Source organism: Scylla paramamosain, chromosome 13 (assembly GCF_035594125.1).
Source record: "Scylla paramamosain isolate STU-SP2022 chromosome 13, ASM3559412v1, whole genome shotgun sequence".
NCBI classification, from domain to species: Eukaryota; Metazoa; Arthropoda; class Malacostraca; order Decapoda; family Portunidae; genus Scylla; species Scylla paramamosain.
In genome coordinates this window covers 26,754,585-26,774,584 of record NC_087163.1, presented here as the reverse complement: position 1 = coordinate 26,774,584, position 20,000 = coordinate 26,754,585, and the positions used below count along the sequence as shown (strand labels likewise).

Sequence of the window (20,000 nt, the reverse complement as noted above, 5' to 3'; positions counted from 1 at the left end):
ACACAACTAGCTAACAACCACACACCTCCCCCGAGACATAAGGAAGATTCCTTATCTTTGTTATGGCTACCGTAACACATGAAACAAAGTTACAATGATTGAAGTACAGAAAACACGGTACATATACACAAAACAAACACAGCGTACAATGAACACGTACGACTAATCGTAGGTGCTACGGTGCCACCGCACCTGCAGTCGTCTCGGCTCCCTACGCTGTCGGCTGCTTCGACGCTCTGGTTGCTCTCGGCCACGGTGTACCCCGTTACCCTGATGCTCCGGGCTGCCGGGATGGTGGTGTTCCTCGTGACCCTGATGCTGAAGCGCTGCACCGCCATGAGCGGTGTGCTGCTCGACAGGAAGGGGAGCAAGAGGTCTGTGTGGGCGTAGGTGTCTTCTATTACGCCACATCACGCGACCGCTGCCCATCTTGATGAGGTAGTCTCTCCTTCGCCCAACAGCCACGATGACACCCAGGCGATCCCAGAGGCCTGTCGTGTGATCTTGAACGTCGACGTGGCCACCGAGGTGCAGGAGAGGAAGAGTACGGGCGGACGCGTCGTGGCGAAGTTTCGCTTTCTTCCTCAGTCGCTCTGCCTTGGCGTCGCACTCATCAGCAGCGCGCTGCCACTGCTGAGCGTATGAGCGATGATGAGCCGGGACACAGGACCTCATAGGATGACCGAAGAGGACTTGTGCTGGTGATCGCCCTTCCGCCCTCGGAGTGTTGCGCAGTTCCAGCAACCCGCGAGCGAACGCATCCTCGTCCAGGTGTCCCTGCTGTGTGGTCGTGAGGATCAGCTTCTTCACGGACTTGACCGCTGCCTCGGCGTGACCATTGGAGCGTGGATAATGAGGTGAAGATACACGATGCTCCACCCCCCATCGAGCCAGGAAGCGCCGTACCGATGAAGAAGTGAACTGCGGTCCACCGTCAGTCCTCAGGAGAACAGGCACGCCCGTGTCGGCGAACACACCCCGAAGGACACGAACGAGCTGATCAGCCGATGCTGGACGTGAGCATGCAGACACGTGAGGCCACCCAGACAAGCGATCTACATACACGAGGTATGTACGGCCTGCTGCGTGGAAGTAGTCTGCAGAAACTGACTCAAACACCCTGCTGGGTGTGTCCGTGTCCTGCCAGAGAGGTTCGTTGGCTTGGCTTGGTAGGAGTGGACGGCATAGTGAGCATCCAGAAACGACGTTCTCAACGTCTCTGTCCATACCAGGCCAGTACACCGTTTGTCGGGCCCGTCGCTTGGTGCGCTCCATCCCCTGATGACTGTCATGGAGTCGCTCTAGTGTTTTCTCGGCGGAGGCTGTGAGGAATAAGAAGCCTCGGCCCGTAAACCACCAGGTCGTCGTCTACGGCCAGCAGACTGCGCCACCGGCCAGTACGTACGCAAGCGGTGATCGAGGTCGTGGCAATGATCAGGGAAGCCCTCGATGATGACGTTCTTGAGCAAGCAGTACTCCCCGTCTCTTGCTGCTGCGGCACGTACCATTTCCACAGTCTGATCCTGGAGTGGTGCTAAGCGGACGCCGTCCTCATTGGTGGCAGATAACGCTGAGATGACCGCTGAGTGGAGAGGGTCGAGGTCACCAGAAGTAGCAGCATCCTCTTCCTCCACTGGGTCCTGTACTGGAGCACGTGAGAGGGCGTCGTCTGTCAACTCGATGGCCATGGATCCACCAGCCATTGCACGTAAACCTTCCTTTGCTTCGAAGACGCTGGGAAAGGCCTTGATCACAGCAGCAGCGTGCCCCGCACGCTGCTGTGGCGTTGGGGTCGTAGGAATGAGGCCAGCTGATCACTTCTGTGGGCGTAGATAGAGGTGGCTGCGAGGCGGTCGGGTACTTGATGGAGCTGTTGCCGGTGTGCTGTTCTTCCCTGCGTAGCGGTCGGATTTGAGCCGGAAAATCTTCGGGGAGGATTCCGAGAGCGATGGAATCGTACCAGCTAAGCAGCGCCCCCTTCACCTCCTTCACCACGCTCACAACAGTCTCAGCTTCCCTGTCGCCCAGTTGCAAGTGCGACGAGAAAGTTCCTACACAGGTGAGGGGGTGATTACCGGCAGCATAAAGTCCATCACCATCAGCGGGCGCCAAGCTGGAGGGCGGGATTCCAAGGAGTGTTGCCGTGTCGAGGCCAATAACGGTCGTTTCGGCCCCAGAGTCAGGAGTCCACGTAATCTTGTCTCTTCCAGCGGGATGTGTGGCGGTAATGAGCACCTGGGGCGCAGGTCGTGCCGTCACCGTCTTTGTGTATACGCCTGATAAGAGCTGGTATACACTGGCACTGGCTCCCCGCCTCGGGCCTGCACCGCGATGAGGAGAGACAGTTGAGGAACTCCTCGAAGCTCCTCGTCGTTTCCTCACTGTCTGCTGACATACACTCGCAAAATGCCCTCTTTTCCCGCAGTTACGACACACTTTATCTATTGCCTGGCATCCCCTTTTGTCACTGCGACAATCTTTGCCACAACGATAACAGCCCGTGGGGCTTGAGCCCCCGAAACTGCCCTTCCTGTAGTTCGAGACAGCGTTCACACCATGGCTCGAAGAGTGAGAGCCGCCCCTTAGTACTGCACTACACTGGTTAGCGCTCTCTGATGCTCTGCAAATATCTATGGCGTTTTCAAGGGTGAGTTTCTTGTTTTCCAGCATGCGTTTCAGAGCCACTTCGTCTCGTGTCCCAACGACAATTCTGTCACGCAGCTGATGGTTTATGCACTGGTCGCAAAAGTCACAGAAATTGGCGATTTCCTTAACAGCACATAAAAAGTCGTCAAAACCTTCTTGCGTTTCTTGCACGCGGGAGTAGAAGTCTCTTCTATCCATGATGATGTTGCGCTGGCTTCGCAGGTACTCACACATTGCATCGAGGATGGTTCTTAACTCCGCGTCTCTCGGTAAGCTTATCCCGTAGCGAAGTGTACGGGTCCACTCGTCGTCTAGGACAGCAGCGAGTGCCGCCCTCTGCTCAGCCAGGGAGAGACAGTCTATCCTGGCGAGGGTTACGTATCCTTCAAACTTATGGCGCCACGTGTCGAACTCACGTAAAGATGCTGACGCCGTTAAGTGAGGAATGATGGTGGCGGACGTCGGGAACCTCGCGCCCTGGGTAGACGTGCTGCGGGCTGTGGTTTCGCCTTCATTGCTCGCCGTGGTGCGACTGGGAGCTTGTGTCCCCACTCTCTCCAGCAGCTGGGTTAAACGCTCCTCGCGAGCCTGACTCTGCTCCGACTGTCGCGCTAGCAGAGCCTGACTCTGCTCCGACTGTCGCGCTAGCAGGGCAGCCAGCGCCTCCAACTGCTTCTCCATTCTGCGCCGTACCCACTGCAGCCTTGTCCTGATCCTACTCACTGCGCCATGTTCGACTCTTGACCAGCAGGGGCACAGGAAACGCAGGTAACAGTGCAGGTGTTTATTCACAGAAGGTGTGAACAGAAGGCTGGAGGTAGGTGATCTCTCGGCGCCAGGCCGCGCACTTCCACTTAACACTTATGACTGAAGCCTAGCTCGTTCACTCATACACGTATTCATGCCTCACACAAGTCTCGCTCATTCACTCGTTCACACAACTAGCTAACAACCACACAGAAAGAGGAAGGGGAGAAAGAAGGGAGAAGAAAGGAGCTATTTTCCTCTCTCTCTCTCTCTCTCTCTCTCTCTCTCTCTCTCTCTCTCTCTCTCTCTCTCTCTCACTAATAGCAAGCATGAGGTTCTCTACTCTCTCTCATCTATCTTTCTACACTTTCATCATCCCACTTATTCTCCTCGCTTCCTCTTATTCATCTTCTTTTTTCCATCCTTTTTTTCACTTTTTTTTTTCCTCTTCCCTCTTCCTCGTAACTCGTCTTGTCGGTAACGTGAGCCGCCGCGTCCCGTCAGCCGTCACGTCACGTCATGTCACATTAAGTGTTACGAGATGTGAGTTATTGTGCTTTGTTACGTAGCTGTTAGTTGGCCGGTGTCGTGTGTCAGTCAGCCAGTTAGTCAGTCAGTCAGTCAGTTTAGTTTAGTTTACTTCAGTCAGTTAGTCAGTCAGTTTAGTTTCGTTTACTTCAGTCAGTCAGTCAGTCAGTCAGTTCAGTTTAGTTTAGTTTAGTCAGTCAGTCAGTCAGTCAGTTAGCCAGTCAGTCAGTTTAGTTTAGTCAGTCAGTCAGTCAGTCAGTCAGTCAGTCAGTCAGTCAGTCAGTTAGTCAGTCAATCAGTTAGCTGGTTTAGTTCAGTTTAGTCAGTCATTTAGTTACTTGTTTCTATTCATGACTTTTTTGTTAATTTTGTTATTTTTTGTTTGTTTCGTTCTGTTATTTTCTTTGTTTCTGTTTATTATTATAAGTGTTTGTTTGTTTGTTTGTTTGTTATTGTTGTTGTTGTTGTTGTTGTTGTTGTTGTTGGTGCTTTGTACTTTGTGTTGTTTTTTTTTTTACCTCGCTTTCAAGTTTCCTGAGACTCTCTCTCTCTCTCTCTCTCTCTCTCTCTCTCTCTCTCTCTCTCTCTCTCTCTCTCTCTCTCTCTCTCTCTCTCGGTAACACATGTCACCTCAATCATTTCCTAGTTAATGGTTTCTAGGTACAGAGTAATTCCCTTCCTCCCTCCTCATTTTCCCTCCTTTCCTCCTCCCTCTCCCTCTTCCCTCCCTTCTCTCTCCCCTGCCTCTCTCTCTTCCCTCTTCTTCCCTCTCCCCCTCCCTCTTTTCCTGGTAATGTTAAGAAATAGCTGTTTAGCTTCCCAATGTCTCCTCCTCCTCCTCCTCCTCTGTTGAAATAGTGATTATGGGGCGTGTGGGTTGTGGTGAAGGTGATGGTGATGGTGGTGATAGTGTTGACGGCAGTGGTAATAGTAATGGTGGTGGTGGTGGTGAAATATCTCGGAATCTTTAACTTAAAATTGTATTCTCTTTTATTATTTTTCCTTTATTTGCTGTACCTATCTTTAATCTTATCTTACCTACTCATTATCTTTATTCTCTATTCACATCACATTTTTCTCCTTCATTCCTCCTTTCTCCTACTTTCCTTTCTTATTTTCCCTGTTTTTCTACCGCCCGTACCACCACCACCACTGCCCTCTCTCTCTCTCTCTCTGTCCTATCATTTCTTATTTTCATTATTTTCCCCGAAACGTAATAGCCTTGTTAATTGTCCTGTTATCTTGTCGCCCCCATTCTCTCCCGCTCTATGTCATCCTACCCTCCTCCTCCTCCTCCTCCTCCTCCTCCTGCTCCTCCTCCTCGTCTTTCTCCAGCGACTAACCCTACCGTCCTCTCGCTCCCTCCCTCCTCTAGCCATCTCTCTCTCTCTCTCTCTCTCTCTCTCTCTCTCTCTCTCTCTCTCTCTCTCTCTCTCTCTCTTCCCCTTCCACTCTTCCATTCCCTCGCCGCCTCATCTCATTGGTTATTCTCTTTACGCATCTCTACATTCACCTGTTTCTACCTCGCTCTTCACTTGTACTGTGCTTAGTGCGTGTTGCGTCCATACAGGCGGGTGATGAGCAGCCGAGTGTGCGAGTGTTTGGAAGGTTGTGTTTGTGGCGTTTGGGTTGATTCTTTTTTTGCTTTATTGCTTTGTCTGTTTATTTTTTTTATCAGAGTTTTCGTCTTGGTCGTTGTCTTTCTCCATCTGTTCTTCTTCTTCTTCTTCTTCTTTCTCCTTCTCTTCTTCAAACGTTTTTTTCTCACTTTTAATAACTTTTTTTCATATTATTTTATCAGTTTTGTCACCATACTTCTCGTCCTCCTCCTCCTCCTCCTCCTTTTTCAGTTTTTTCTCCTTCTCCTCTTCGTCCTCCTCCTTTTCAAACGTTTTTGCTCGTTTAATAACTTTTTTTTTTTTTTTATTTTATCAATTTAGTCACCATATCCCTCCTCCTCCGCCACCACCACCACCACCACCACCACCACCACCACCACCACCACCACCACCACCACCACCACCCACATGCTGGTGACAAGTGGCGGTGATGCCATCAGGACTGTCACCAAATTAGCAGCCAAGATAACAACTCGAGACGATAGTGATGAAGTAGATGTCTAACCGCCCTCCCTTCCCTTCCCTTCCCTTCCTCCCTTCATCTCCATCTGTCGCTGTTTTCCCTCCTCTCTCTTCAATTCTCTTTCCTTTCCTCTTCCTGGCTTTCCTTCCTTCCCCTTCCCTCCTTTCTCCTCCTTTCCCTCTCTTCCCTTCCCTACCCTTCTTTTCTCTTCTCTTCTCTTCCCTTCCTTTCTTTTTTTCCCTCTCTGTCCCGTTCTTTTTTCCTTCTCTTTTTTCTCTTTTCCCTTCTTCCCTTACTCCATTCATCCTTCGCTATTTACCTCCTCCTTTTGTTTTCCGTCTCAGTATAAATAAACGGAAGACAAACAGCAACATACCTTGTGGTCCTCACTAGGCTGTTTGTATATAACTATCTCGCTAACTAGTGGATGAGACAGGATAGTAAAATAGAAAGTTTGCAGGAAAGTAGAAAGCTCACAGGGAAAGCAGAAGGCTCTATTCTCCTCCTCTCTCAATTCTTCTTTCGTCTTATCCCTTCCCGAGTCCTTTCGGTGAGAGAGAGGCAGAGGAGAGAAGAAAGAAAAAGAGGAGGAAGAAGAAGAAACGATATATAGATGATTCAGTGAAGAGAAAAAGGTCGACAAGTACACACACACACACACACACACACACACACACACACACACACACACACACACACAGAGACCTCAATTATATGTAAATGGAAGCTTGACGAGGTTCCAAAAAGAACAAATCCCCTTCAGACTGAGCTGCTCCTCCCCTGCCTCCCCAGGACACGAGGGGAAGAGGGAGGGAGGGAGAGATAACCTAAGGGAGGGAGGGAGGGGAAGGATGGGAGTTCAACCCTGTCTGCTGTTCACCCTCCTCCTCCTCCTCCTCCTCCTCCTCCTCCTCCCTTTGTTGGTTGCCGGGGGCGCAGACCCCAATCAGAGGTCAATTTGGATCATTACCATTCTGTGAGGGAGAGATGGAGGGCGCCCGTGCAGTGTGGGCGTCGTGGGCGTGGTGCGGAGAGTGGTGGTGGTGGTAGTTGAGGTGGTGGTGGTGTCGTGGTGTGGTGTGTGGATCTTGTGAGGGAATAGAATAATGTGGTGGTGCAGGTGGTGATGCTGTGCTGTGGTGGTGGTGAGAAGAGTGGTGATGTGTGTGTGTGTGTGTGTGTGTGTGTGATACCTTCCCATTATATACGCACAATGCTTATAATAGAACAGAGAAATATGGTTTTAAGTTGTACTCTTCTATGTGTCTTTCCTTGCGTACCTCCACACCTCCCCAACACACAGGTGGAGGCGGGAGTGACAGCGATAGGAGAGTGTTTGCGCTGTGGGTGGCTTTGGCTATACAAGTCTGGTCATCCAAGGAGTGAAATCAAATGTAATAAATTCATGGCTCCTTTACGGCGGGGCGCGGGCGGGGAGAGGGTTCATCCGGCGCTAACCTCGCCCAGGGGAGCTACTGATCAGCGCCGCCCGTGTTTTGTGAAGTGCAGTCGAGGCGGCAATAAAACACGGCCACTCTCCCGCCGGGACCCGATTTTTATTGACTGAGAGAGGCACTGGCGGTGAAACATTAATGAAGGATTGTGTTTGGCTGACGGGACCTGAGTGTTGCGTGGCGGGGCTAAGTGAGTGGTCGAGTGTTGCGTGGCGGGGCTGAGTGAGTGGCGGAGTGTTGCGTGACGGGGCTGAGTGAGTGACCTAGTGTTGCATGGCGGGGCTAAGTAAGTGGCGGAGTGTTGCGTGACAGGGCTGAGTGAGTGGCTGAGTGTTGCGTGGCGGGGCTGAGTGGGTCATGGGCGGGAGGTGAGTGATGCTGAGCGGGCGATGGACGGGTGTTGAGCGGGTACTGAGTGGGTACTAAACTTTATTACACCAGTGCCCAAGTGTAGCTGCGGGCGGGGCAAGGAGCGGCATCCCGTGGTCTTCAAACAGTAGGGTGAGTTAGAGTGTGTGCGGCAGGTCGCGGTGCGGGGCGCGTGCCGCAACCACGCCTCGTTGGCCGCCGCCCCGCCGCTACGGAGTAAAATACCCGTAAGATTCCCTTAACCGTCCAATTGCGTCGTTAACGTGCGGGGGGCGAGAGGCAAGGGGTGATTGTTGTAGTTAGCGACGCGAGACCCACCGACATCTCCCTCCCTGCCTTCCTCCCTCCGTCCCTTCCTCCCTGTCTTCCCGCGCGGCTCCCTCGGGCGAGTCAGAATAAACGTCATGATGAATTTAAACCCGCCCCCCATCCTTCTACAATTCAATTTGGACCCGACCTATTTTCCAGTTTAGTAAATTACATTGATACCGACATGCTTATTGAATACAAAGTGGTCACCGGGCGGCCATTCTCAGCGCGCGCCATTACTGTCCTCCGTTTGCCTGCATTGTGGCTTCATTTTGCATTTCAGAACAATCCCATTCTTTTCGTTTTTTCCTTCATTTATGACTAGGAATGAAGCTGTAAAATTCCCGCGCGCTCCAAGTTAGAGACAGGAAATAATCGGATGTAAGAATTAATTTTAAAACTGTTTACCGAATCGGGAAGAGAGGATCGGACGGGGGCCGGGTGGCGGCGGCCGCGGAGGGCTGGGACAAAAGCAGATGGCTGGGCGCTCCTCCTCTCCCTTAACTACTTTCCTCCTCCTCCTCCTCCTCCTCCTCCTCCTCCTCCTCCTCCTCCTCCTCCTCCTCCACCATTGCTCGGGGTAATTCTCGAGCGTAAAATGCCGGTGAAAATTGTAACATCAAAATTGAACCTGCCTTAAGATTCATACCGAGAGGGAGGGAGGGAGGGAGGGAGAGAGGAAGGGAGGAAGGGAGGGAGGGTGGGAGGGAGGGAGAGAGGAGGGAGGGAGGGAGGATGGAGACAGGAGAAGAGGAGGCGAGGTAAACACACACAAGCACACACAACACACACACACACACACACACACACACACACACACACACACCTTCAGAGAACCATTTGGAAGTAGCTGAAATTGTCAAGCGAACAAATGCTCCCGCGGTTCCCGAAGTGGAGGGTCCCGGAGCGGTCGCTTCCACCAAATTTGACTAGCCCGGGTGTCGCCTCGGCGCTGCGCCCTCCAACAATGATTGAACTCCACTCATTGTCTTTTGTAGAGCGTGGCCGGTGAGCGATGTGGCCTGGGAGGTGGTACACTGGAACGCACCGCGCCGCCCTCGCCCTCCGCCTCCTCCCCGTCTCCCTCGCGTCCAGGGCGGCGGCAGGCGGGGCGAAAGTGAGCGGAACGGGACGAAGCGGTGTGAAGAGGCTGGCGACAGGGTTGTGTAAATGAATTAGCATAATGGAGCAATATTGTGCCGGGTAATAAGTTGCCGCTGTTTACACGGGGCGTCAAATTGAGCAAACTGATGATTGCACCTTGCACCTCCCTGATAAAGCGGCCCCTGCTCCTCCTGCCTCCCCTGCCTCTGCCCCCTGCTGTCCTGTCCCCTGCCGCCCCCTGCCGCATTAGTCTCTGCCCCTGGCGAGACCTGCAGGCGTCAAGTACCATCGTTAGGCAAGACGCTACTAATACTTGGCAGTAGCGCCCCTCTCTCCCTCTCACTCTCTCACTCTCTCACCCGCTTTCTCTGGCTTGGTGGGAACGGCGGCGGCGGGCGGCAGGGCGCTGATCTCCCGCCCTTCCCGCCTTGCTCTGATTCCACACGCAGCAGCAGTAGTACCGGGGCGGGATCTACTGGGGATTTCTGCATGGGATCCTCTTCTGGCTTTGATTCTGAGCGAGGCGGAGCAGTACCGGGCCAGGATGTACTGGGGGTGCCTTGCTTCTTTGATTGTTGGTAGGGTAAACACAGTACGGGGTAGGATATATTGGGGGTTCTTTCTCCTTTGACTGTGGGCGGGGTAGACACAGTACCGGGGGCAGAGTATACCGGGATGTTCCTTACAGGTTTTGATTCAGGGTTGAGTGAGACCAGTACCGGGGCAAGATATACTGTAGGGTTCGTATTTTAGACTTTAATTCTGGGTTGAGTGTGAACAGTACTGGTGGCAGGGTATAGTGGGGCATTCTTTCTCCTTTGATTGTGAGCCGGGACACGATCTACTGGGAGTTGCTATTTAAGCCTTTTTTATTCTGGCACAGTAGCGGCAGGATGTAGTTTGGACCCGTGGGCTAAGTAAGAACTGGTGGTGGCTGCTGCGGTGCCCTGATTGATTCACGTGCCCCTAAAATAGATCCCCACTTGGCCACCACAACTATTGAACTCCACCTCCCACTGTGGAATATAAAGCAGCGGATACTTTCCTCCCCTTTACAATTACTGTGTGCCATCGCTTCGTGTTACGTGTAGTTTTTGGAAACGCTACGTGTAATCTCACCAAAAGCTTTTTCCGCAGGTAGGTCTTGTTTTTTTTTTTTTTATTCTATTTTATTTTATTTTTGAGATGAGGCAGTTATGGTAAAGACTCTAAGTAAGACATTATTCTCCTTTTGCTCGTAACATTTCGTAAGTTCATTGTTTCTTGTCTCATCCTGCTTATCCTAAAGTCTTGCATAATTTTTTTTCCATAACTTTTTCTCCTTTCCAACCTCAAATCTTTAAGTAACTTTTCATTTCCAGTCACACAATTTCCATAACTCACTTCCAGCCTCACTATCCCAGTCATCCACACTCTCTTCTCATTTCCAGCGTCACAGAATCTTTACATACCTTCCCCTCGCTTCCAGCCTCGCCATCCCAGTCACTTCCAGCCTCACTATCCCAGTCATCCATTCCCTCCTCTCTTTTCCAGCATCACAGAATCTTTCCATGTCCTCCAGTCACTTCCAGTATACCTTCCTCGTCTTTCTAGCCTCACCGAATCTTTCAATAACCTTCCCTCGCTTCCAGTCTCACCAGCCCAGTCACTTCCAGCCTCACCACCCCAGCCATCCACACTTTTCTGTCAGTTCCAGCCTTACATAATCTTCCATGCCCTTCTGTTACTTCCGGCATACATTCCTCTCATTTCCAGCGTCATAGAAGCTTTGCATATCCTTCCTCGCTACCTGCTTGACCAGCCCAATCACCTCCAGCCTCGCCAGCACAGCCATCCACACCCTGATCTGTAGCGGCAGGATCGCGCCGCGCTGCACACCTATAGACGGCCGCTTCCTCTTCACAAATATGTAATCAGTTGGTTCCTATCACGTATGGTTTCGGAAATGTTAATGTAACCTCATTAAACTGCCTGCAACTCACTCCCCCATTGCCTGCCCTATACTGTACTATTGGCGACAGGAGGAGGAGGAGGAGGAGGAGGAGGAGGAGGAGGAGGAGGAGGAGGAGGAGGAGGAGGAGGAGGAGGAGGAGGAGGAGGAGGCCTTCAGAATACATAATGACAGATACTTCCTTTCCCTGTATGAATATGTAATTAACTCGTCCCTATCAAGTATAGTTTGTGCAAAGCTGACAAACTACTTCCAACTCATTATCTGACGTTAACTCCCCTCCCCTCCCCTCCCGGCCTCCCAAACGCTCGCTAATATGGACGAACGCTGCAGTATTTGATCGCCTGCACCACCACCACCACCACCACCACCACCACTGCACTGTTTACCTGTCCTTGCATCACAGCGCCTCCCTAATATCTCCTGAGTGTGTTCCCGTCCACGCCAGACACCAGTGATGTGAACTCTTGTCTTTAATCTGAAACACTTCCGCGCAGCACCCCCACTGCGTTGAAAAGGCTCTATTTGAAGTGGCACCGGTTTTTAACAATGTTTTTTTTACGGTTCTGGTGATAGATTAACAATATTTCTACATTATTAAGAGAAGAAATACTTTTGTAAACACAGCTAGTCATCTCTGTGGCCTTGGAAAATAGTCGTGGTGTGAGAGCAAAGCCTTTCAGAATGCTGGCCTACGTATTATAACGTCATATTAACTATTACCTTTCTTAACCCTTCCTTAGGAAATGCACGAGTGAAGAATTGAGTATCAGAGAGGAGCTCCCGCCATCTATAGGTGATAATTGGTATTAGAATGAGTACTGCTGTCCTCTATCGCCCTTCAACCAGTTTTGCGACGGTCAAAAGACGGAAACCTGACTAGAGATGGTGGGGAAGTGTGGGCAGTGTAGACATAATGCTCCTCTCACCTCTGTCCCTTTCACTCGCCATCTCTCCTCACACACACACACACACACACACACACACACACACACACACACACACACACACACACGTCCCCTACGCTCCAATAGCAAAGGCAGCGGCAGGGAACAAGCAAGTAAGCAAGCAAGCAAGCTGACCTAGGAATCAATGACTCAGGTATGTGTGTGTGTATGTGTGTGTGTACTAGGCTCGCGTGGCTGGTGGGTGGGTGGGTGGGTGGATGGGTGGGTAGGTGGGTTATCAGAGACGATTAAACCCAATACAACTCTCGGCCCCCAAAACCCCTGAAATCATGAACCGTTTTGGTACGTATCGCGAAATGAAACTCGATTTCTTTCTCCCCACTTTTTTTTTTTTACTCTTTGGTGTTGCTGTTGCTGTTATTGGCGTTGCTGTTCTTCCCTTAATTAATCAGGTGTTTTGTGAGATGTGCAGCGGCGAGTGAGTGAACGAGTGGAGTGAGTGAGAGAGAGGCTGTGCAGAGAATACAGATACGACAAGATGAGAAAGTGTAAGGAGTGAGACAGTATGAGATGTCTCGCTGTGGTGATGACAGTGGTGGTGGTGAGATTGGTGGTGATCGTGGATGCCATGAGGGATGCTGTATGAAAGACGGAGATAGGCGTGAGGAAGGGGTGAGTGAGAAGGTGAGGGATAATGAAATAAGGAGTATAGATGAGAGGGAAGGAAAAAAAAAGAATGGAAGAGGAAAGAAGGGTGAAAAGGAGAAGGGAAAGGAGAAGCAAGGAAGGAAGGAGGCATGTGAATGAGATGAGAAGAGGAAAGAAAGTGGGAAGGCGGAAAATAAGGTAAAGGAAGAAAGAAAATAAGGAGAATGAAGGGAGGAACAAGAGGGAGGGAAACAATGGAAGGGAATGAAGGAAAGGGAGGGGAAGGAAGGAAAGGGAAGGGAAGAGGAGAAGAGAATGAAAGAAGTGAAAGAAGGAGCGCAAGGGGAAGGGAAGGGAAAGAAGGAAGGGAAGGGAAGAAGAGGGAAGGGGAGGGTGGCGTGATGGGTTTGTGTTTCAATAGCAGGTTTCCAAGTCATCGGTTCGTGAAATCGGATTACACACTCGCTCTCCGGAATGGAAAAAAAAAAAAAATGGACAGCCGGATAAGACTTGAGTGAACGCGGACTGCCGGTTGGGTGGGCGAGTCAGCGGCCGCTTGTTGACTTTATGGAGACAATATTTGGCCACAGCGGAGAACCTCAACACTGGCCGACCCTCCCTCCTCTCCCTTGCTCCCTCCCCACCAGCCAGCCAGCCAGCCAGCCAGCCAGCGGGGGTCATGAGGGGCAATTTGCGACTGTTTGCTCCGTTAGGAAATGATGATTTATTGAAGGACTTGCCTTTATGGAACACTTATGAAGGGAGGATAACAGTGGAGTGAGTGAGTGAGTGAGTGAGTGAAGCTGTCTCGTGTGGCCCTGCTGCTGGCGGGAGTGGAGGTGTGGGGAGAGGGAGAAATGGTGGAGTGATTACCTGTGCGAATGTGGATGTGTGTGGGTGTGGTAGTGTGACTCTCCTGGGTGTGGGTGTGGTGTGACTTACCTATGTGGATTTGGTTGTGTGTGTTGTGTGATGGAGTGGTGGAGTGATTCACCTGTGTGGATGTGGGGTGTGTGGTGAGGTGGAGTGGTGGTGGGTGGAGTGACTCACCTGTGTGGATGTGGAGTGTGTGGTGAGGTGGAGTGGTGGTGGGTGGAGTGACTCACCTGTGTGAATGTAGGTGTGCTTCTTCATGTCTGACTTCTGGTGGAAGCGCTTGCCGCAGTACTGGCAGGGGTAGGGGCGCGTGTCGGAGTGGATGAGCAGGTGCGTGGACAGCGTGGAGGACCGCTTGAAGCACTTGCCGCACTGCTTGCACTCGAACACCTTCTCCGCGTTGTGTACCGCCCTGGGGAGAGACACGCGTCAGGAACACGACCTGATGCACCACGTGGGTACACACACCTGTACACAGACACACACACACACACACACACACACACACACACACACACACACACACACACACACACACACCCTTCATTCTATCTAGTTAGTGCACAAAGGCGGCGGTGCCCGGCGCGGCCCCGAAGAGGTGGCGCGGCGTGGGAAAGGAGAGGAGAGGATGGCGGACTGACCTGTGCTGCGTGAGGCTGATCTCGTGGCCGAAGGTTTTGTTGCAGTACTCGCAGGCGAAGGGCCGCTTGCCGTTGTGAGAGCGGCGGGAGTGCACCTCGAGGCCGTGCGGCGTGCTGAACATCTTCTCGCACTTGATGCATGAGTACACGTCTCCCAGGGGGAGCGGCTTGACCAGGGATCCATCCAGGGGCAGCGAGCCGTGCGTGGGCAGGGACCAGGGGAACAGCGTCTCCGAGCTGGCCATGCTCCAGGGGAAGGAGTAGTTGAAAGACGACGGGTAGGACACTGCCAGGCTGTTGCGGTTCGCGTCCAGGCTTGACGAGGAGGAGGAGGCCTCGCCGTCCTTCTTGAAGAGGACGAGGGGCGGGGGAGGATACAGGCCCAGGGGAAGGTTGGGGGGCCGCGGCATCTCCAGCAGGGAGTCGCGGGCGTGCAGGGGTAGCGAGGGCAGGAAGGGGCGGCTATGGGGGAAGGTGGGCGCCTCGCGCGGGGACAGCGGGGAGCCCACACTGCCGCCCTCGCTCACCTTGCTGGCCACGAGCGGCTCGCGCAGGCTGGGCGTGGTGGTCTCGTCCTGCTTGGCGGACAGGTTGAGCGCCACGCTGAACTCCGGCACGGGCGCTTTGGCTGCTGCGGACAGGCTCTCGAAGATGCTGGACGTGACGACGGGGCTCGTGTCTCGCGCCGGCAGGGGGGACAGCGCGCGCCCCGAAGGGGACTTATCACCGTCCTCCTTGAGATGGTCGCCGGGCCCGTCCTGGGAGTCTGTCATGAGCGGCTCCTCCACGCTGTCCACCACCTCGATGTGCTCCTCCTCCTCTTCCTCCTCCTCCTCCTTGGTCTTCCTCGGGCCATCGTGCGCGCCGTCGTCTACGTGGCTGGCCCAGGGTGAGAGGCTGCGGCCCACCAGAGACGAGATGGTGAAGGAGGAGCGCTCGAAGGACGCCCTGGCGCTGGTGGCGGTGTCAGCCTTGGCTGGTCTGCAGGCGCCCCGCGCGTCGCCCTCCGCCTCTGTAATGAAGACAGCCTCGTTAACACCTCTCTGCTCGCCGCACGCCACACTCACACGCCACAGGCCACTCACGCACTCACGCTGCCTCACGCTCACTGACCACACCACACCATCCTCCCGACCACCACCCACTCGCCGCGGCACACACGCCGCTTAATCTTTACACGCAGCGCCGCCGTGCCTCCTTAGTGGCCAGGGGCGTCTGCAGGGACAGAGAGAGAGAGAGAGAGAGAGAGAGAGAGAGAGAGAGAGAGAGAGAGAGAGAGAGAGAGAGAGCCTGTGGACATTTGTAATAAAGTATGTTTCTCTTGTACAGATGGACGAGGACAGCAGGCGGCGGCAGGCGGTGAGTGTTAAGTGTTAGGCAGCACTTGGAAGGCTGGATGGTCTGATCTGCGTCACTAACCACTGCCCAGCACAGCCACTCCTCAGTGCCGCCGCCATCACGTCCCTCATCCTCATACACTCACTCTCTCCCTCATCCTACCTCCCCTCCCTCACTCACTTATTTACTCCCTCGTAATCTTTTCCCAGCTTCAACTTCCCCCCTCCCTCAACACTCAACTGCCTCACTCCTGTGCCTCACTCACTCACATCTCTGCCTCACCTCCCTTACTGTCACTAATTTCTCTCCCTTACCATTTTATTCTCCCAGCCCAGTGTCCTCCCTTGCTCCTTCGTGTCCTTACTCCCTGTGTGGTTGTTAGCTAGTTGTGTGAACGAGTGAATGAGCGAGACTTGTGTGAGGCATGAATACGTGTATGAGTGAACGAGCTAGGCTTCAGTCATAAGTGTTAAGTGGAAGTGCGCGGCCTGGCGCCGAGAGATCACCTACCTCCAGCCTTCTGTTCACACCTTCTGTGAACAAACACCTGCACTGTTACCTGCGTTTCCTGTGCCCCTGCTGGTCAAGAGTCGAACATGGCGCAGTGAGTAGGATTCCCGAGTAGGATCAGGACAAGGCTGCAGTGGGTACGGCGCAGAATGGAGAAGCAGTTGGAGGCGCTGGCTGCCCTGCTAGCGCGACAGTCGGAGCAGAGTCAGGCTCGCGAGGAGCGTTTAACCCAGCTGCTGGAGAGAGTGGGGACACAAGCTCCCAGTCGCACCACGGCGAGCAATGAAGGCGAAACCACAGCCCGCAGCACGTCTACCCAGGGCGCGAGGTTCCCGACGTCCGCCACCATCATTCCTCACTTAACGGCGTCAGCATCTTTACGTGAGTTCGACACGTGGCGCCATAAGTTTGAAGGATACGTAACCCTCGCCAGGATAGACTGTCTCTCCCTGGCTGAGCAGAGGGCGGCACTCGCTGCTGTCCTAGACGACGAGTGGACCCGTACACTTCGCTACGGGATAAGCTTACCGAGAGACGCGGAGTTAAGAACCATCCTCGATGCAATGTGTGAGTACCTGCGAAGCCAGCGCAACATCATCATGGATAGAAGAGACTTCTACTCCCGCGTGCAAGAAACGCAAGAAGGTTTTGACGACTTTTTATGTGCTGTAAAGGAAATCGCCAATTTCTGTGACTTTTGCGACCAGTGCATAAACCATCAGCTGCGTGACAGAATTGTCGTTGGGACACGAGACGAAGTGGCTCTGAAACGCATGCTGGAAAACAAGAAACTCACCCTTGAAAACGCCATAGATATTTGCAGAGCATCAGAGAGCGCTAACCAGTGTAGTGCAGTACTAAGGGGCGGCTCTCACTCTTCGAGCCATGGTGTGAACGCTGTCTCGAACTACAGGAAGGGCAGTTTCGGGGGCTCAAGCCCCACGGGCTGTTATCGTTGTGGCAAAGATTGTCGCAGTGACAAAAGGGGATGCCAGGCAATAGATAAAGTGTGTCGTAACTGCGGGAAAAGAGGGCATTTTGCGAGTGTATGTCAGCAGACAGTGAGGAAACGACGAGGAGCTTCGAGGAGTTCCTCAACTGTCTCTCCTCATCGCGGTGCAGGCCCGAGGCGGGGAGCCAGTGCCAGTGTATACCAGCTCTTATCAGGCGTATACACAAAGACGGTGACGGCACGACCTGCGCCCCAGGTGCTCATTACCGCCACACATCCCGCTGGAAGAGACAAGATTACGTGGACTCCTGACTCTGGGGCCGAAACGACCGTTATTGGCCTCGACACGGCAACACTCCTTGGAATCCCGCCCTCCAGCTTGGCGCCCGCTGATGGTGATGGACTTTATGCTGCCGGTAATCACCCCCTCACCTGTGTAGGAACTTTCTCGTCGCACTTGCAACTGGGCGACAGGGAAGCTGAGACTGTTGTGAGCGTGGTGAAGGAGGTGAAGGGGGCGCTGCTTAGCTGGTACGATTCCATCGCTCTCGGAATCCTCCCCGAAGATTTTCCGGCTCAAATCCGACCGCTACGCAGGGAAGAACAGCACACCGGCAACAGCTCCATCAAGTACCCGACCGCCTCGCAGCCACCTCTATCTACGCCCACAGAAGTGATCAGCTGGCCTCATTCCTACGACCCAACGCCACAGCAGCGTGACTCCCTTACTTTACTCACCCTTACCATCGTATCTTCTCAAACCCTACCTCCTCCCTTACACCATTGCCAGCCCTTCCCAGGCCAGCCCAGCCCATCAACCCATCACGGTCCCTCGCACACTTGGCGGCCCGTTTAGACTAAGACCACATTCACTGAGGCAGATTTCTTGGTAAACAGTTGGTATCTTTCATAATTTAGACCACACGTAAACTTTGCAAGAGAGAGAGAGAGAGAGAGAGAGAGAGAGAGAGAGAGAGAGAGAGAGAGAGAGAGAGAGAGAGGTACAGTACAGGGTTGGGTGTACTTTTAACCCTGTATCCCCTCTCCCTCTCCCTCTCCCTCCCTCTCCCTCTCTCTCGTGTTGGCCTTCCCCGCTAATGTGATGAGGCAGAAGGCTTCCACAGGTCCAGTCTCCGCCGCAGCGTGATAATGATGGTGACTGTCAACTGTTATGAGGGAGGAAAGAAAGGGAGGAGAGGAGGGAGGGAGGGCGTCAAGCGGGGAGAAGGAGGGGAGAGGGAGGGAAAGAAAGGGAAAGAGGAGGAGGAGGGCGTGAGGAGGGAGGGAAAATAAGGGGACAGAGGAGGAGAAGAGGAATAAAGTGGAGGGAAGGGAAGGTACATGAAAAAACGAAAGGGAGAAAGAAGAGAGGAAGGGAGACAAAATAGAAAGAGAAGGAGGAGGAGGAGGAGGAGGAGGAGGAAATAAGTAAAATAAGTGAAAAAAATTATTGAACGGGAAGAGGAGCAGGAGAAGAAGAGGAAGAGTAGAAGGAAGAGGGAAGGGAAGGGAGAGAAAGAGATACGAGACAAAAATAAAAAGAAGAAGGGAAGAAAAGAGCAGGGAAAATGAAGAGAAAAGAAGAGAAAGAATAAAACTGGAAAAGAGGAGTAGAGGAAAGTAGATGAGAATGACGTGTGAAAAAAAATGAGAAAGGGAAGTAGAGAGCGGAAGAAAAGAAAAAAACGAAAATGGACGAGAAGAAAAGATAATAATGATAATGAAGAAAAGAAAAAAACAAGGAAAATATTTAAAGATGTATCAGAGAGAGAGCACTTTCACCAGCAGGTGAAAGTGGCTGCACACAGGTGGCGTAAAACACAACCCCCCACACTAGTGCTGTGTTAATCATGACTATATAATATATATAGTAGGATGAGTTTACTTTTTGTATATATTTTCTTCCTTACATTTAAGTATAGGCTTTTCAAATAACAGCATAAAAAACGTGTTGTTTTAAGCCTGATGTAAATTTTTGTTTAAATAAAAAAAAAAAAAAAAAAAAAAAAGAGAGAGAGAGAGAGAGAGAGAGAGATAATGAAAGTGGAGATGAGGGAGGAATAAAGCATGGAGAAAAATATGGAGGACAGAGAGAGAGAGAGAGAGAGAGAGAGAGAGAGAGAGAGAGAGAGAGAGAGAGAGAGAGAGAGAGAGAGAGAGAGAGAGGTATTTGAGGGGATTGAAAGAAAGAGGAGGAGGAGGAGGAAGAAAAAGGAAGAAGAGAAGGGGGAGGAAGTATATATATGTATATCAATGCATCTTTTGGTGGCTGAGGAGGAGGAGGAGGAGGAGGGAGGAGGAGGAGGAGGAGGAGGGAAGAAAGAATAAAGGGGAGGGAAGGACGGGAGGACACTATGAGGAAAGAGGAGAGGAGTGAAGGTGAGAGGAAGAGAAAGTGAGAGGAGGTACATAAAAAAAGAAGAAAGATACAACAGAGGAGAAAGAAAAAGAGGAGGAGGACAGGAAGAAGAAGAAGAAGTAGAAGAAAAGAAGAGTAAAGGATGGGAGGAAAGAGGAGGAGGAAATGTATGCTTAGAGAGAGGGAGGAGAGGAGAGAAGGTGGGAGAATATATGTTTAGAGGGAGGGAAGCGAGGAGGGAGGGAAAGGGGAAGAGAGAGGAGGGAGGGGGAAAATGTATGCTTTGAGGGAGGGAAGGGAGGAGGGGGAGGAGAGAAGCAGTGAAGGGAGGAAGGGGGAGGAGAGAAGGTGGGGACAATACATGTTTAAAAGGGAGGGGAGGGAGGAAGAGTAGGGATGGAGTGGAGGGAGGGGGAGGAGAGAGGGAGTGGAAGGGTGGAGAGACTGGAGGGATGGAGGTAAACAGAAGATCATTCGCTAATGAGAAAACTCCACACTTTGGGTGGAGGACAAGCGATCAGGTATCACTGTGATTGATGCCTGACACTCCACCCCCTCCACCCCCTCTCTCTCTCTCT

General features: G+C 52.3%; 1 protein-coding gene and 1 long non-coding RNA gene across 3 annotated transcripts in view; one reads left to right on the top strand and one right to left on the bottom strand.

Moving 5' to 3' along the window:
- Positions 1-20,000, bottom strand: part of LOC135106616 (PR domain zinc finger protein 2-like) — a 141,441-nt gene that overhangs the window by 36,506 nt on the left and 84,935 nt on the right. The window contains exons 3-4 of the mRNA XM_064015893.1: positions 14,264-15,275; positions 13,853-14,034 (exon numbers count right to left, since the gene is read on the bottom strand). Coding sequence (XP_063871963.1) covers positions 13,853-14,034; positions 14,264-15,275 — 1,194 coding nt within the window. The remainder of the gene's footprint in view (positions 1-13,852; positions 14,035-14,263; positions 15,276-20,000) is intronic.
- Positions 1-20,000, top strand: part of LOC135106617 (uncharacterized) — a 121,273-nt gene that overhangs the window by 35,690 nt on the left and 65,583 nt on the right. For both annotated transcript variants that reach the window (XR_010271393.1, XR_010271392.1), the window contains exon 2: positions 15,593-15,622. This is a non-coding gene — a long non-coding RNA (uncharacterized LOC135106617). The remainder of the gene's footprint in view (positions 1-15,592; positions 15,623-20,000) is intronic.